This window comes from Mustela nivalis, assembly GCF_964662115.1.
Source record: "Mustela nivalis genome assembly, chromosome: 9".
NCBI classification, from domain to species: Eukaryota; Metazoa; Chordata; class Mammalia; order Carnivora; family Mustelidae; genus Mustela; species Mustela nivalis.
Window position 1 is genome coordinate 61,302,921 of NC_139028.1, and position 16,755 is coordinate 61,319,675.

The 16,755-nt window shown below is 45.0% G+C and overlaps 1 protein-coding gene across 1 annotated transcript in view; it reads right to left on the reverse strand.

Annotated features, from left to right (window-relative positions):
* Positions 1-2,749: 2,749 nt before the first annotated feature.
* UVRAG (UV radiation resistance associated) overlaps positions 2,750-16,755 on the reverse strand; it is a 257,065-nt gene continuing 243,059 nt past the window's right edge. Inside the window, exon 12 of the mRNA XM_082682360.1 lies at positions 2,750-4,661. Within this exon, the coding sequence (XP_082538486.1) occupies positions 3,959-4,661 (703 nt within the window). The 3' untranslated portion in view covers positions 2,750-3,958. The remainder of the gene's footprint in view (positions 4,662-16,755) is intronic.

Genomic DNA, 16,755 nt, shown 5'->3' on the forward strand with positions numbered 1-16,755 from the left:
GTGTTAGAACGGGAAACGGTAAGAATAAGTCTTGGGCGTCCTGTCACTAGGCTGTGGCCTCCTGTAGGACAATAGGGACCACTGTTGATGCACAGGCCCTGTACAAACGTAAGTGTAAGGATAGAGTTCACTCCCATTTTTTAGATTAAGAAACGGGGGAGGGGGCAGGGTGGAATCCTTATAAGCTCAATGACGTGAGCAGGGTCACAGGTTCAAAGTGGCTGAGTCGGGGCCTTGGGATCAGCTTCTGCAGACCAGATGCTTCCTGCACTGTGTCTGTCCAGCTCAGCCTGTTACCCAGTACCTACCCTGAAAACACCAGGGCGCAAGGAGGCACCTCTTTTTCAGACATTTTTCCTCACACAACAAAATGGGAAAGAAGATTAAACGAGCTCAAGTCTGTTTACTACTACTGAAGTCCAGCCCCGACTTGGCTGCTGGCTGCTACTCAATCTAACCAAGTTACTCTCCTGCTTTGCTGCCTGGAAAGGGTGCCTCCCAGCTGCCCACCGCAGGCATCTAAATCCGTCTCGCCACCTGAAGGCCTTCCCCACCAGCCTGCAATTCAATCTCTCCTCACCTTTCTTCACATCCGCTCGGGTCTCCAGCACGGGGGAACTTGACATTTTGCAAACACTTGAGGCCCTGCCTTGCCTCTGGGCCCTTGCCCGTGCTGTGCCTTCCACCCGCAATGTCGTAGACATCTTTCATCCTATCTAGCTTTCATTCGCATGACCTCCACGAACCTTTCCTGATCCCTGAGTCAGCTAGCTTTCTCTGCATTCCACACGCTGGTTATATATCCGTCCCATCACAGAATGGAGCATGCTAAATTCTAACACAGCAATATGCCCACCCCTCACGCTCCACCCCTAGAGCAACAGCGGAGGCCAAGGTTTATGAATCTTTGTATTGACCTTGCTTAGCCCAGTCCCTCACAGACAAGACAGAGAAAGAGGGAGAGCTAGCTTAGTAAATGTGAAATGGCTGGCTGACGGTTTATGAACAAGGTTTTCATAGTTAACTCAGCTTCAACATGAAATTCAAAACAACGAAGAAGACGGGACTCAAACATGGCAGGGGAATAACATACACTTTTACTCTCAAAATAAATACTAATCAATTTTATTTTATAAATACAGATGCTGAGTTTTCTTCCAATTACCAACAGATCAGTTTCACATGCCATTTATTATTGGTGGTGGTTTAAAAAATTATTTAAATAACCGGTTAGGTCAGGATAAATGGGCACCATTAGAACGGCTAAAAAAATATAGCTGGATACAATCTTCCAAAACTAATATTCTGAGGGGAAAAAAATCTCTGGAATTTCTAAAGCGGGTAAGGGGAAGTGGAGAGAGAGAACACAATCAAATCTTCATTTGATAACATTTACTGGCTGTTATAAGGGTCGCAGCTACATGAAAACGGAAAGAGCTTTTAGCAGTTCCGACACGGATAGTAGTGAATTTCATTTCAGCTTGTATCCTCAAAGCAGATTTTTTTTTTCTTTTCTTTGTCTTTAGTGATTTAAAAGACTAATTAAAAAGATTAGTAGGAGATAGTAACTCATCCCATGTTTTGGCCTTGTCCACTTGAAAGAGGCCAAACGAACTCTTCATTCGGCTTTGGAAAACGTGGAGCCTGGCTCCTCCTGGAGACACGTGAGACTGCAGGTCCCACCCAAGGCAAGGCAGAAACAGGAGGCACCAAGCGAACTCAATGAACAACTAAAAGCCCAGAGGAACGCAAACCCAGGGGCGGCGCTGTGAGGTGTACCGTCACTGAGCACAGTGAGGACCCAGCCGTCACGCAGGTAACCAGTTCTGAGCTGCCTAAGGACATTCAGGGGCAAGGCTCTGTGCTGTGGGGGTGCAAAGCTGTGGGTCCCAGAATGAGAGAGTCCACGGATGGGAGACTGACAGAGCCCCAGAGCCCCGGGCTCTGTCTGGCTGTGTGGAACCTGAGATGAACATCCTAACTAGGGGTGTTCTGTGTGTGGTCCCCTGCTTGGGGCTGCCAAGACCCAGGCTGGAGGGCGCGCACCTCAGTGTACCCTATCTGTAAGTTTGGCATGAAGTTTAAAGTGCACTCTCCTCTGTGGACCTTAAGCCACATGCGATGCGCTTGTCACTGGGCAATACTAACAGTCCTTCCAAAACCTTTTCCTTTTGGGGGGGGAGGGGTTAGTTCCCTGGAGGGCTCCACACAGCCTAGTCTGAAGGAGAGCCAAGCCCACGGTTATCTCCCCCCTGGTGGACTGTAACGTGAGTGACAGTACTCTGCGAAAAAGCTGTGACTCGACAGATGGCTTCTGCCTTAGGTTTGGAAGTGTTCCACTTCTTTCTGTGGAATAAGATGGATTTCTCCCGATCAAGTTAAAGCTCTTAATTGCTTGCAGGTCGTGTCTGCCTGTCAAGCATGGATTCTGTGAGTTCTCTTTATGTGGAAAGTAACAACACGAACTATTCTGCTTGACGATGTAGTTGTCAATGAGAGCTTGAGCCCAAGGGTGCTTGGACAATACATGAAAAGGATTGCGAGAGCTAGGAGATCAGCTGTCGCTCGGGACAGACGCAGCTACAGGACAGGACAGGTGTGAGGGTTTTTGTGTGGCCATGCAAACCGGGTCAACTCAAGTCGACATTAGCACGGACACAGCTACCCTTTTGGTTCAGCTCGCCCTGTCCTGATGTAACATGGAGATGCAGGTTCTAGATGAATTTCGAAACTGGAAAAACAAATCGGGTCAAGTGAAGCAAATTCAGTTTTTATTCTATACAATACATGAATATATGCATAAGTTTTCCTTAAAGAGCTTGCAACCCTGAGGCAATGTCCTTGGGTATAGAAAGTACAGAGCAATAGCAAATGAGAGCTGAGCTCCAGGAACGAAATCAAACTTCAAGAAATCGGACTTCCAAGAACATAATTTACTATGAATGCACCTGCATTATACCAGCAGTTTCTACACCTCAACTACGCCTCTTCACCCAGCTCTACCGACTGTCTTGTGGTTCGCACATCGGACAGCCTGACTCTCTCCAGATTTTACATCATATCCAGCGCCTTCCTTTCTGACTGAAATTTAACCAATGAGCGTGGAATTGACACATGGGATTTCTGTCTGGTGAGTTGCTAGAGAGCTAGCCTGGTTTTTGACTGCAGCATCTGCCCACAGAAAAACTCTGGCTCCCAAAGGGGACTGGATGCCATCTGACTGTTGTAACCTTGGGGGTGGTCCTTAAGCATCCCCTGGGATATACCAGAGGTGAGGTTCTCCTCTGATTCGAGGGTTACACCAAGCTATGGCTGAGCTGAGGAGGTGGGAGGTCTTGGCTACTGCATTCAAGAACCAGAGAGTCTGAGGTCCTCAGTTTTCTGGGTGTACAACCCAGCCACTGTGAAGATGGGGCAGCAGATGGGGTGACTGGGGGCAGGTGCAGGGAGATCTGGGTGTAAGGAGACCATTGTGCTTCTTATTCACCAAACTCATGGATGGTCAAAGATCTTCCAGTAAATGGTGAAAACCTTTTTTGGATTATTTGGTTTTCCCAAGCTTTATAAACTTATGGTGAGGGCAAATGCTTATGAGAAACTAAAAGTGAGTTTATTATATTACTTATATATTATCATCTCCCCTCTGAGGATAACACAGAAGTGTAAATTAAAAAGCAGACAAATACCTATAAGGTGACTCGAGCTAGAGTGTGACCTTTGCCCTAAAACAATCGTCAGGCCTGGAAAAGCAAATCTTGCAAGCAGAATCTAACTTTGTCTGGCCCACTGATACACAATGATCCTGAGTCCCTCCTTGACTGACAAAGTCTGTTTTGCTGAGGAATATCCTCCATTAATATTCATTTTATGTCATAATTATTCCAGGGGGTAACCAGTGCAGCTTTCTCCTTCTTTCAGGCAGTGCCTCTGTCCCGGTCCTACCGGCTGTCTGCTCACTTCACTTATCGGAACTCCTGCGTGGCCGGCGGAAGCTGGACACGTTCTCATTCAGTGCATAGATCCTTCGGGAGAACTCTTCAAATTCTCCCAGAACTTGTTCGTCACACTCCACTGCCACGGCACTATCCACTGGGATGCAGTTAAAGGCTTCCAGCTGATCACCAGAGGTGAAACCCGTGGCTTCCATCCCGATGATCTCCTCCGCCTGCTCCACAGTACAGCAGAGCTCAGGCTCGGACCCCGGGTGGTACTCCCCGGGGAGGCGGACGCTGGAGGAGCCCGCCTGCTCGCCGGGCAGCAGAGTGCCGTTGACCGTGGATGCGTGCCCGGAGAGGGCTTCTTCTTGTTCTTGGCCGGTGCTCACACCCACATGACCGCCGTTGAATCTGTCACCCAAATCAACTCCTTTTTTCTTGTTTTCTTTGGAGAAGTCCAAGGAGGTATCCAAGGAGGAGGATAGGGATGTTGTCTTTCTCTCAGATTCTCCTGCAGAAGGGATGGTGGGAACAGGCTGGGTGAGCGCTGAGTTGTAACTGGGAGGAGGGGTTTGGTACTGGAGTCTCTCATTCTCTGAGCTGGCCCGTTTTCGGTGTCCTTTGTCTGGGGACGGGATCCCCCCAGAGAAGCCTACGTCTGTACCTCCAAATATGGAGCTTTGTCTCTTTGGAACAGGGATGGCACTGGAGGTGTGGTGTCTGTCGCTAGAAGACAAAAAAAAAAATGAGAAGTTACTTTCAACTTTCGAACTTAGCCTAAGCCTTCTGGATCCAGAGACAGGAAACAATATATTTAGGTTCGAGTGAACAAAAATTGATAATAATCAACCTTAGTATTAATTGAGTGAAAGAATGCAAGAAAAAACATGAAGCATTCTGAATTCAAGTTTGAGAGTTTCCTTCTAGAAGGATACAAGACACACTAAAATATATCCAGAGGACAGTCCTCAGGGTGGGATGGGGGTAGAAACCATGTCGTGTGGGGAAGGGCCGAAGTAACTGGAGAGATGGAAAAGTATTTGAGGGACGTAATCAACCTCATGGGCCTGAAGCGCTAGCAATATTTTTATTCTTGTTTGAAATATTCAACTTAGGGCACCTGGGGGGCTCAGTCAGTTGGGTGGCCGGCCAACTCTTGGTTTCAGCTCAGGTCATGGTTTTGGGGTCCTGGGATTGAGCCCTGCATCAGGCTCTGCACTCAGTGGGGAAGTCTGCTTCAGGATTCTCTCTCCCTCTCCCCCACCCGCTGTTCATGCTCTCTCTCTCTGTTATAAATAAATGTTAAAAAATATTCAACTCTTATTTTATCTTCATAAAGCAGGCATCCTTATTTCGCAGAGAGGTTAAATGACTCTGATAACTTCAGGGAGGCGGGGTGGCAGGCTAAACTAAACCCATGACTCATGACTCAATGATCAACAGCTTTTCTGACACCGACATGCATTACAGAACCAGCAGAGCAGGGACTTGCATCTGTATCTATTAGATATTATTATCGATCTAATATATATATATCCAGCTATTTTTTTAATGGAACATTAACTTGGAAAATGGCTTCTCCTTCCTAAGGCTGGTCACACACACATAGTTTACAATGCTTGGTCTTCAGCACCCTCTCCTGAACTTGAGTTCCTTCTCAGGAAGACACTTTGGGGCCAGCAATAACAATTACGGCTTCACTATACAAAGCATTTTAGTTTCTAAAGTGATTTCATGTATCTCGTTTCACTTGGTTCTCACAAAAACCCTGTCAAGAAAGTAGGGTATCCACTACTACTACCCTGAAGTCTGAAACAATAAATAATCACGAGTTAATGGAAATCGAGAATCCAGACCCTGAAATGATGGTCACAGCAGATGCTGTGCTGGTGAGGCCAGCCTGGAGTATGGATCACTGTTCTAGATAGTACACTTGGGTGGAGCCTGTCCGCTCAATACACCGATGTGAACAGACAGGGGCCAGAGACAGAGGAGGTGCAAACACAAGATCCATTTGACTTGGATTCTTCAAGAGAGGACGCATCCAGAGAAGTGGCTTGCAAAACAGCAGCTATCAGTCAGGCAAAGAGGCTAGACATGGAACTATACCTGCCCAACGACCAGCTATTACACATGCCAGACCTTGGGGAGGCCAAACGGATGCAAGACAGAGCAGGCCCTGCCTCTGAGGAGCTTCCAATCTTGCAGGAGAAAGTCAGCCATAATTACTGAAACAATACATGGTCAAGTTATGCTAAGTGCCCTGAATAAGAAGGAAAGAGCTAGGGTTCCTTCCACCACTGTCCTCAGCCACAAGCCCTCGGGCCAGCTGCTTGCTCCCTCTTCTCTCAGACTTTTTCTGATGCTCGATTATGCCCGTGGTCTCAGACATCTAAGAAAGGGTTTTTCTTCTTGCATAAAGGCAACCACCAGGCTGCTAATCCACAGGCTCATCAGACTCCATAGCTTGGCTGTGAGTGCTGGTGCCAGGAGAGATTTCATAATTAGGGGTGGTCACTGGTGCACATATAAAACAAGGCAAGTAGACCAGCAAATTACTGTTTTCAGTTCTCAAGAGAAACAAAACAAAACAGAGAAGAATCTACTGGCCTTAATTTAGGCTTTCAGTTAATATGTTGTCAAAACTCACAGTAATTGGGTAAGCCACACGTTTTTGCCTACCTTGTTGATTTTACTCTACCACTTGCTGACAGTATCCCTCTCTAAATGATTCTGCAGGGGCCCTAGGTAATCAGACTAAAACACAGCCTCAGGACTACCCTCAGACCTTCTATTCCGGGCACACAGGCCAAGCTTTCAGTTGCCACCCCAGCCCAGAAGGAGGGACACATCACGTGCAGCAGCCTGGAACGCCGCAGGTGGTATCCTTGGCACACAGCCAGAGTCAGGTGCAGGAGCGCTCGCAGCTATGAAGGCTCAATGACAGGGCCCCCCTGCCGCCACCCGCACACCCCCCCCCCCTCCGTGCCCCGCAAGCACCCTGTTCTGCTTCTCTGCTGGGCTGCAGGAGGGCTGACAAAAGGCAGAGCAGGAGGAACAGGCCTGGGCCCAACACACTGTGCTGCTGACACAAGAAGAAAGGGGCTTTTGCAGCCCTCTTAGATTAGGAGACTCTGTGAAAGCTCTCCACAACTTTGTACAACAGAAAAGTAATCAAGCATGACATCCCTCCCCTACAATCTATTGGGAAGGGAGCTATGATTTTCTTGCCCATCAATAAAGCTGAACCCTCACATCTACCTGGTGGAAAAGGTAAGCAGGTGGATGGGTTATGCGGTTTGCTCAAGGCTGCCTCCAGAGCCCAGGCTGTTGCGTCCCAAATGGGAAAATCACACTCAAATTCAACTAACATTTGCTAACTGCCAGTGAGATGCCCAGCCTCCAGCTGAATGCCATTATGCAGGCTTTCTCATTTAACCCGCCCAGTCCGTCTCGAAGCGCTGGGGTGCTTCTCCGATTTTAACGGATGGATTCTAAAGGCTTTGCAAGGTAGAGACTTAGTCATTTTCTGACATCCTTTCATCAAAAATCCTTTAGATTTTTATGAAAACCCAGGTAATGACAGTATCAGATACTATCTGGAAAGCCCAAGTAACAGTAAAATGTCCCCTCTGAAGAATGGTAAAGAAATGACTTATTACAGATAGCCAAGAATGTCTCCGTGTCTAGAATTTGCCCTTCAGTCACCACATGTTTTCTTTCCCCCATTTGTAGCCACGTGTAACAAGACCTTTCGAAAGTTTTTTTATTAAAGTTTTTCTTATAATTGTAAAGACAGTAAGTTGAAGAAAAGGGGATCTTCTTTTTTTTTTTTTTTTTTTTTTTTTTTTTTTTTTTTTTTTTAAAGATTTTATTTATTTGACAGAGAGAGATCACAAGTAGGCAGAGAGGCAGGCAGAGAGAGAGAGAGGAGGAAGCAGGCTCCCTGCTGAGCAGAGAGCCCGATGCGGGATGCGATCACAGGACCCTGAGATCATGACCTGAGCCGAAGGCAGCGGCTTAACCCACTGAGCCACCCAGGCACCCGAAAAGGGGATCTTCTTGACAATGCTGGGCTATCGATATGAACACGCATTACGGACTGATATTGGGAAGACAAGATGGGACACTTAGTGGCGTTGGGTCTGGGTCTCAGGCTCTCCCGCCCACACCCACGCCTCCCTGGGTCCTCTCTCACCGCGTGGCTGGCGGTGTCCCTGCGCTGGTGCTCCAGTCTGCAGGCCCTTGTCTTTGGTTAATGTCTGCTTCTGACTCGCTGTGCCTGCCTGCGGTGGATGGCCTGAGAACTGTGTGCCAAGTAAGAGTACGTAGGCTTGAGTGAGGGACCAGCTACATCCAGGGCATAACATTCTTAACTTTATGAGTTTTGTAACATTAGTTTTGGCTGCTCAGAGTTAATTTTTTTTATTACTTCCAGGATCTTAGCAGTGGTCCAGATTTTTCAGATAGCTGAGTTCTAAACAGCTGAAGTGCTGAATGATCACATTAAAATATATGCAAACACACATGCATTTTTAATTATTATAATAATTTATACTCCCTGGAAAACTAAAAAAATATAAACTATATGAAAAATATAAATCACTCACAAGCCCATTACCTATCAAATAACCACAATTAATTCCGAGTATTTTATTTTTAGACTTTGATTTTACATATGTGTGTTTAATTAAGAAAGAGAAAAAACCTGAAGTTATGTTTGTGGTACACACACACACACACACACACACTCTCACAATTCTGTATCCTGCCATTGGATTTTATTAAAACCTTTCGGTAAACAATTCTAAATGGCTGCTCCACTGAATGGAATACTATTCCCTTATTTTTGTATTTCTAAAATTTTGCTATTAAAAAACAAACTGCTACAAGCATCTCTAAAAACATAATTAAAGACTTCTAATAAAATAATTTGGATTTTAACATTTAATAGAAAGTTTCTAGAATGAATCTTTGTTACACATTTTAGTACAAGCTAAATTCTTACAATAAGAAAAGGGGCATTTTTACCTCCACCATTGCCTAAAATACAGAAAGGTAGCAATTAAAGAGGCAAATGATAGATCAAAAAAGAATGCCTGGAAGGTTTCAAGATTTTTTCTGTCTGATTACAGTCTGGCTTCATGACTATTTCATCTAGATGGAAGAAGAGGTCAAAATGCATAGATTTACTAATTACACGACCAATTTTTAAAGGCTGCTGACAATTTACTTATCAAATGAAATTGGTACATTATTTAAGTTGTGGCGATGAGTCACTAATCAGGAATTTTTACTCTTAGAAACAACCGGAGTGAACCTGGATGTTTTGGGGAGGGGTGTATGCTGCAGGAAACATGGTCGCTTTGCTCCATCCTCCATTCTAGCCAGGGGTCCCTAAGGGCCCTGTGGCACTAGATCAGGGGGCCCAAGATATGAGGTGTGGTAACTAGACCGAGTCCCCTAGCTCACCACACACATTCTCATCAGCCGTTTGCCTTGAGTGGATGTCTTTTCCAGCCTGGCTTAGGTTCAAACTGGAAACCTGGAAACATGACATCTGGGGTTTAATGCTGCAATTAAAAGGAATTTATTAAAAAACAACCCAAAGATACTGTAATTGCCAATTTACCAGGCCATAGTTTAGGGAAACACGGGATAGGTTGTTGAGTAACTGAACCACATCGGGACTGTTAGATTACTTCATGATCAACCTTTTGCTACAAGTACAAAAGGATACCCCAGAGTCACAAACAATAGCCTGATGAGGGAGAAGCCAAGTAGTTTGGAGTTCAGAGATCAAGGAGGGCAGTCTGCTTTAAATTTGGCTTCTCTGGATCAAGTCTTCTCTGATCTCTCTAAATTAAGGTGATTAATTTCTTTCTCATTCTGTGCGTCCTGATTTATTGCAGTCAGTTACCTGTTGTTATGTCTTCAGCTGTAGCTGGAGACAGGGGTGGTGATGACAAAGGAGGCTCAAAACCTGGATCCTGCTCCAAGCGCTGCAGCCATGACTGTCGATCTAAAGTTTTTTGGTTTTGTTTTAAGATTTTACTTATTTATTTGATAGAGAGAGTGAGAGAACACAAGCAGGGGGAGTGGGAAAGGGAGAAGCACGCTTCCCATGGAGAAGGGAGCCTGATTCGGGGCTCGATCCCAGAACCCTGGGATCACAACCTGAGCCGAAGGCAGACGCTTAACGACTGAGCCACCCAGGCGCCCCTCGATCTGGAGTTCTAACTTAAGGTTAGACTCACCACTTGCTTGTTATATGACTATAGGACTGTAGGCAGCCCCTCCTCTTCTCTGTGCTTTAGTTTTCTCCATCACAAAACAGATCACTGGACTACAGCAAGGATTAAATAAAATAGCGTACTTGCAACCCTTAGCAGAATGCCTGGCATATAAGCTACTGGCAGCAGAAGCTGTTAACTGTGGCTGCTGTCATCATTATCAGCTTCCATGGGCTTTGAATTCCAAAAGAACTGCCCTCATTTTACAGAAGGGGTGACTGAGGCTCAAAGGCATATAATATCTGGGACCATGGCATATAGGTAACCAGAAGTAAAGACCAAAATTCGGGTCTCCTTCCTCCTGCCATTTCCTCCAATACAGAATGCTGTTTAGAATGGGGACAAACAGAATTCCTCCCCCTTGCCCCGTCTCCACTTGTGCACAGAAGGGAGCCAGCTGCAAGAGGGAGAATGAGAACTTAGGCAAGTGTAAAAGAGTTTTGGAGGAAAGGTACTAAATCAATCAAAAGCGAAACATCCCCCCGTTTTTTTTTTTTCTTTTTTCTTGAAGACATGGGGTGGGGAAGGCTTTGAATAAAGTAGAAATGCTCAATTGCCTCTATTTACATGATCTACCAAATGCTTAGGGACTATAAAAACTTCCCAGCATCCTTGGAGGTACATTCCAATTGTCCCCAAACCCCTGATGTATCATTTTTCTATATGAATCTAGCTTCAGGGAGAAGGAATTTTTCTAAGGGGGGAATTTCTATTGTCCCGTCCTAAAGGAGGAGGATCCTGCTCAGCCTTCTAGGACCATTAGACAAATACTTTGCCATGAAGCCAACGTGGGGGACAGCAGAACCCAGTTCATTCCCAACCCCCTGCTGCTCTTCCTGCCTCTGCCACTTTCCCCTCCTCCTCTTCTTTCTGCTGGTTTTATTGCCTAAAGCAATAGCCTCCTTTAAACAGAAGGACTGGGAGAGAGAAAATAAGGTATGAAAGCACCAGTCCAAAATGCGATTCCATTTCTACGTCCCCCTACATAACATTCCAGAGCTCGGCAGGGAGCCCCAGCGGGGCCTCAGCTCCACCAAGTGCTCTGAACCAAGGTCTCCTCTTCTGTGAAACGTGGAGAGCCACCTGACGGTGGTTACAGCAGGAGTAAAATTCCTAGTACAACGAGTAGGTACGGCATAGATTGTTACTAATGATACAACGGCAGCAGCTAACAGTAAGGGAGTGTGATGAAGTGAGCACTCTGTGGATGGCTTTCTACGTGGTCTCACTTCAGCCTCACATCTTTGTGAAGTATTACAAATGTTGTCCTCCTTTAACCGACGAAGAAAGGGAGGCTCAGAGGTTAGGTCACTTGCCTGAGGTCAGAAGCACTCACTGTGACTAAACAGACACAATCTGACTAAATAAATTAGGTTGGTTCTCTCTCCCAGTTCCCAGGACTTGACACCAAAACACAGACACTTAATCATGCTTCTACTTGAGGGAGGAGGGAGACTCAGAGGAATAATGTTTAGGCTAAGCGGCTTGCTGTCTTCTCTTGCTTTTCTGTTCTTGCCTCTATTTTTAAGTTTGGTGACTTGTTTGGCTTCCTAGGAACTGTTATTCTGCTGTAAGAATGCTGATGGAGTCCAAGCATCGATTATGAAAATAGGAATACATTTTGCCACCAAATGATGTAAATGTGGAGACTCAGGGGAAAGGGAAATAAAGGAAAAACGTAAAGATTGGCCACATTGAGAGAGTTCCTGAAGGCAGGGTGAATTTTTAGCCATGGGGAACGGTTTTGTTCCCTATTCTCTTTCAGATTCACTTTTGCTGGTTCTCTCGGTCTATGGCCAGGTCCCACTCTGTAAGGTACTGGGAGGGAGCACAGTCCACAGTCTCAAATATGTGTCTTTCCCTCCTACAGAACGTCTCCTCTGAGGAACATTACTAGATCACAGCTGGTCAAAATGCTAAATCTTGATTGTCTGGATCCCGGCCAAAGTCGACAGCTACAACTCAGTGGGATAAGAATACTTAAAAAGAAAACAGAAAAAAAAACACCCTGCTTTTAAACAACATTCGATCTTCTTTCTCCCCCTGCAGCAAGATATGACCTCACGGCTGTGAGGCCTCTCCGTGGAGGTGTTTAAGTTGGTTTACGGCCATTAGAAATGTTTGAAGCTCTAGGTACTCCTCTGCGCCAATAGCATGTCAACTGTGCTAAAAAAGCAATAATAGTTTCTCACCTTCTTAAAGATTACTGCTTAAATAATGCAGAGCAACGACAGCGCTGCGCCCAGTGCCAAAAGCAGGTTGCCAAGGCGAAGCTGAGGTAGAATTACGTCTTTTGGCAGCTACGGAATTATGACATAAAGTTAGTTTTTTTAAAAAAACAACCTCCATAAATTAGACTACTATCCTTTTTCAGAATCCAGCAAAAGCTGGGATTTATCTTTCTCCTTGCTCTCTCAGATCAAGCAGAAGCACAGAGACTCCTTTTGGGAAAGCCAAATTTAACAGCTAGATCTTATCTCTCAGGAGGTGGCTGGGGGTTAACGGTTTGAAGCCTGCAGTATCCTGACCACAGGCAAGCAATCTAAAGACCTCTCACCATTACCAGATAAGCGAAAGTGCTTAATCTTTGCCCAGGATGTTAACAAAAACAAGAAACAAAATAAAAATAGAAACAAATTTGGGCCAAAAGCATAGGCTGAAACCTGTGCCAATGGTCACCTTTCCCCTGGGCTCAGCTTGGAAGGTTTTCTGCCAAAGTCTGACTAAATAAAAACAGAAGGTTTAAAAAGGTATAACTGAACAAGGGAGCCTTTAAATTTTATTTCAACTAAGGACTGATGGAAAGACGGATTTGTAAAAGAGAAAGTTTCAGAGGCAAAGGGTAAAAAAAGCAAGCTGAAGAAATCCATTTCCCCAGGCTACGTGATCTGACCAAGAGCCTGACCATCAGGCCTCCATGGCCCTAGACAAGAAGGCCTAGCTTGGGAAAAAGAGGCCTCAGCACAGGGCAGCGGACAGAGGCTAAGGGGATACCCACAGGCAGGAGCTCATCTGAGGGCCAGCTCCACCTCAGTCTCAAGGCCGAGTTCCCTGGGATCAGGGAATAGAGAGTGATCCTTAGTGAGATAGAGAGGGGTCCCAGGATGAGTCAAGTCAACCACGTTACCCATCAGCTTTCATTGTAAGAAATCACCATACAAATGGATGTATTAAAATCACAGTCCGGCAACAAACATTATGAAGACCATAAAATGGTCTGTAGGAACAGAAAGAGATGCTGGAGATAATACCAGGGGCCCCCTGGAGTGTCTGAATGGAGTAATAGAGTAGGCTGAGAATTGGCGGGTGGGGTGGGGGGAATGTAGCCTCCGCCTTTGGCAGGGACACTGGAGGAGGCAATCTCACAGAACCCAGCCTCAGGGAGATGTTCAGAGACAGACTAAAACCTTGGTCAGAGATTGCTTTCTGAATTTCAAAAATAGACTTGCAGAGAGAGCTAAAGGAAGTTTTAGGCTCCATAAGCCAGTGACAGAATCTGTGCAATGAAGTCTTCGAAAGATACTTTAAAAGCCCAACTACCTCCACATTTCTAATAAGCTCTGACATGAGCTGAACCGTGGGGCTCTGGGTGTTTGTTATTTTGAAAGAAAAATGAATAGTGCCACCACCATTTCCCAAGATGCTGGAGGTCTCTAGAAGAAGTGCCTGAATTACATTAGCTGCCATCTAATCATCACTTAGTGACAGACTGTGGGGCTCCGGGGGTAGTTTCTGGGGAACCTTGTCTTCGGTAGTCCTCCATACTACCAAGAGGTGCAGCATGAAACTGTATGAATACTGACAAATGATTTACTCCCTGATGCAAATATTTATTAAATGTTTATTATGCGCTAAACACTAGGGACACAATAATGATTGAAAATGAGGCCCCAGTTCCTGTTTTTGCAGAGCTTACCCCACAGTGGACAGGACAGATACCTGTCACAGTGGAGAGGACAGAAACCTGTCACAAAATTATGACAAAAATGTAAAATGATAACCTCTTACACATGCTGTGCAGGTGAGGACATGGGCTAATAGAGCGTGTAACAGAACTGATCCAGAAAAGGTCAAGAACTGAAGCTTTCGTAGAAATTTTCACCGGGTGAAGAATGGGTTGGTGGTTAAGAGCATCTTCCAAGTGAAAGGAAGAACATATGACAAGCCCCTGCATCTCATCAAGTGGAGAGCAGCATGGCAGAAGATAAAGCTGGAGAGGAAAACAATGTCTAGATCATGTAGATGTCCACAGACCAAATTGATAATTTTTCTCTTTAAGCCATTAAAGCATTTTAAGCTACTGGTGTGTGTGTCGGGGGTGGGGAAGGCAAAGGTGGCGGAAAGAGAGATCTATTAATTGACTGACTGATCAGTTTTTTGGAACATGCCCTTTGGTTGAAGTTGGAGAAGAGATGGGAGGGGGCCCAGAGTGGATGCTGGGGACCACAGGCTGTGCAGCAGTGTAGGTGGGAGACGATGGGGGCTTAGACCAGAATGGGAATCTACCAATATAGATAGTAGACCTGTCAGGAGAAATCAGTGGGGGTTTCCAAGGTTATGGGGATGAGAGGGCAAGTGAAGAAGCAAGGATTATGCAAGGCTTTCTGGCCACTGTCAAAGAATGGATGGAGATTCCATTTGCTTAAACAGAGCACCGGAAGACCACGAGGCTTATGGTGGTTGGGGCAGCCAGCAGGAAGGAAAAAAACACAGGCACACAGCACGTGTTGTGAAAACATTCAGGAGGTAGTCTGAAGGGAAGGGAGATATGAAATCTGAAAAGAGACCTGGGCTGAAGATTTTGTGCTTGTGTTTCCTTTCAATTTGGGTAATAATTAAAATGATGGTTGTGGATAAGATTACCTTAGGCTGGAGAATAAACTGGAGAAAAAAAGGCCTAGGACTGAGCCTTGAGGAGCTCCCGTTCTTTATGCTGAGGTAGAGGAAGAGGAGATTGTAAATGAGAGGGAGTGGTCAGAGAGGAAAGAAGAAAACCAGGAGAGTGTTATAATGATAGCATTCTTTTCCTGAAATCACAGGGTGCTAAACAGTCCCATGTATAAAACATTTTAGTCTTAACGTAGTTATAAACAAGGCTTGAGTAACAAAGTGGGCCTAAAACTGTTTGGCCTGGGTCCAAGTCCAGCTCCTCTGCTTGATGGCTGGGTCACCTTTAAGTTATTTTCACCTTTCTGTACCTCAGTTTCCTCATTGAGAAGATGAGGCAGGATAGTGGGTCCTAATTCTCAGGGTTGTTGTAAGGATTACATGAGTTAACTAATACACTCAGAATGCTCTGGAAGAGTGCCTGGTTGGCCCTAACAGTCATTTGGCATTAGCTATAATGGCAATACTTATTATATACTGCTCTTTACTAACAGAATTGTGGAAGAAGCATCACATAAAATGATCTTAAATGTTAAACTCCAAACTTAAAACACAGGGAATTGTATCTGAATTGATTTTAAATTCAAAGGTCATGCTGAAGTAGTCAGTAATCATTTTTAATGCTGCAAACCCTTGTCGGCTTTTAATGGGCACAGACCATAGCTCTACAGGCTTCTTGAAACTTAATACAGTCCTTTAGATCCAGAAGGATGCTTATCTGCTGAGAGCTGGCACGTGCTACACAGGCCCTCCTAAAAAATACTGACTTCTTAGTACAGGACACATTAGCGGCTTTTCTGCTAATTCTTTCCCTCCATTCATTTAAATATGCCCATCTTCCAAAGCCCAATTCGAGTCCAACCTCCTTTGAAGCCTTTAACCATGTCGACTTAAAGTAATCTCTTTGAACAGCCACAGCACTTGTAATTAGCTCATCCAACTGATGTTTAATACGCTTACTTGTGTTTCAACACATATTTCAGTAGACGTTACTGACATCCACGGTCACTGTCTGGCAGTCTCCTAGGCTCTGGAAATGACAAAGTGTATAAAATAAGGTTTCTATCAGAAAGGAGTTCCCATTGTAGTCAAGAAGATGGAGAGTTAACCAGTAACCAGAACACCATGGTGCTTTGCGTACAATGCACACTTGGTATATTGCAGCAGGAGGAAGCCAGTGATCATCTGGAGGACTCATCACAGGAGGCCGTATTCAATCAGCGCCTTGAAGGATAGGGGGGAGTTAATCGGTGTGTGTGTGGTGTGTGTGTGTGTGTGTGTGTGTGTAGGGGGGCAAGAGTAAGAAATGAAGTGAAGGGTCGTTAAAGCAGAATAAAATACAATATGTGTGCAGTCCAGCTATGGAGCCAAGTCTTGTAAACACTGTAAGGGGGGACAGGACTTGTCTTCTATTTCTTGAAATCTATTCTTTCACTTTCCAATCGAACACAGTAAAGAGTGAGTATTAAATGAACTTATTTGTTTTATGAATAGATGGATTTAATTAGTTGTACTCAAAAGGAATAATTTATGGTTTTTTTCTTTTTTTGGCAACGTGTTGAGAAACATTCTGTTAATGTAAAAAAGAAGGTAAAAAGAAGAACATGTTATTTATAACATGAAAAACAAAACTATTTAAA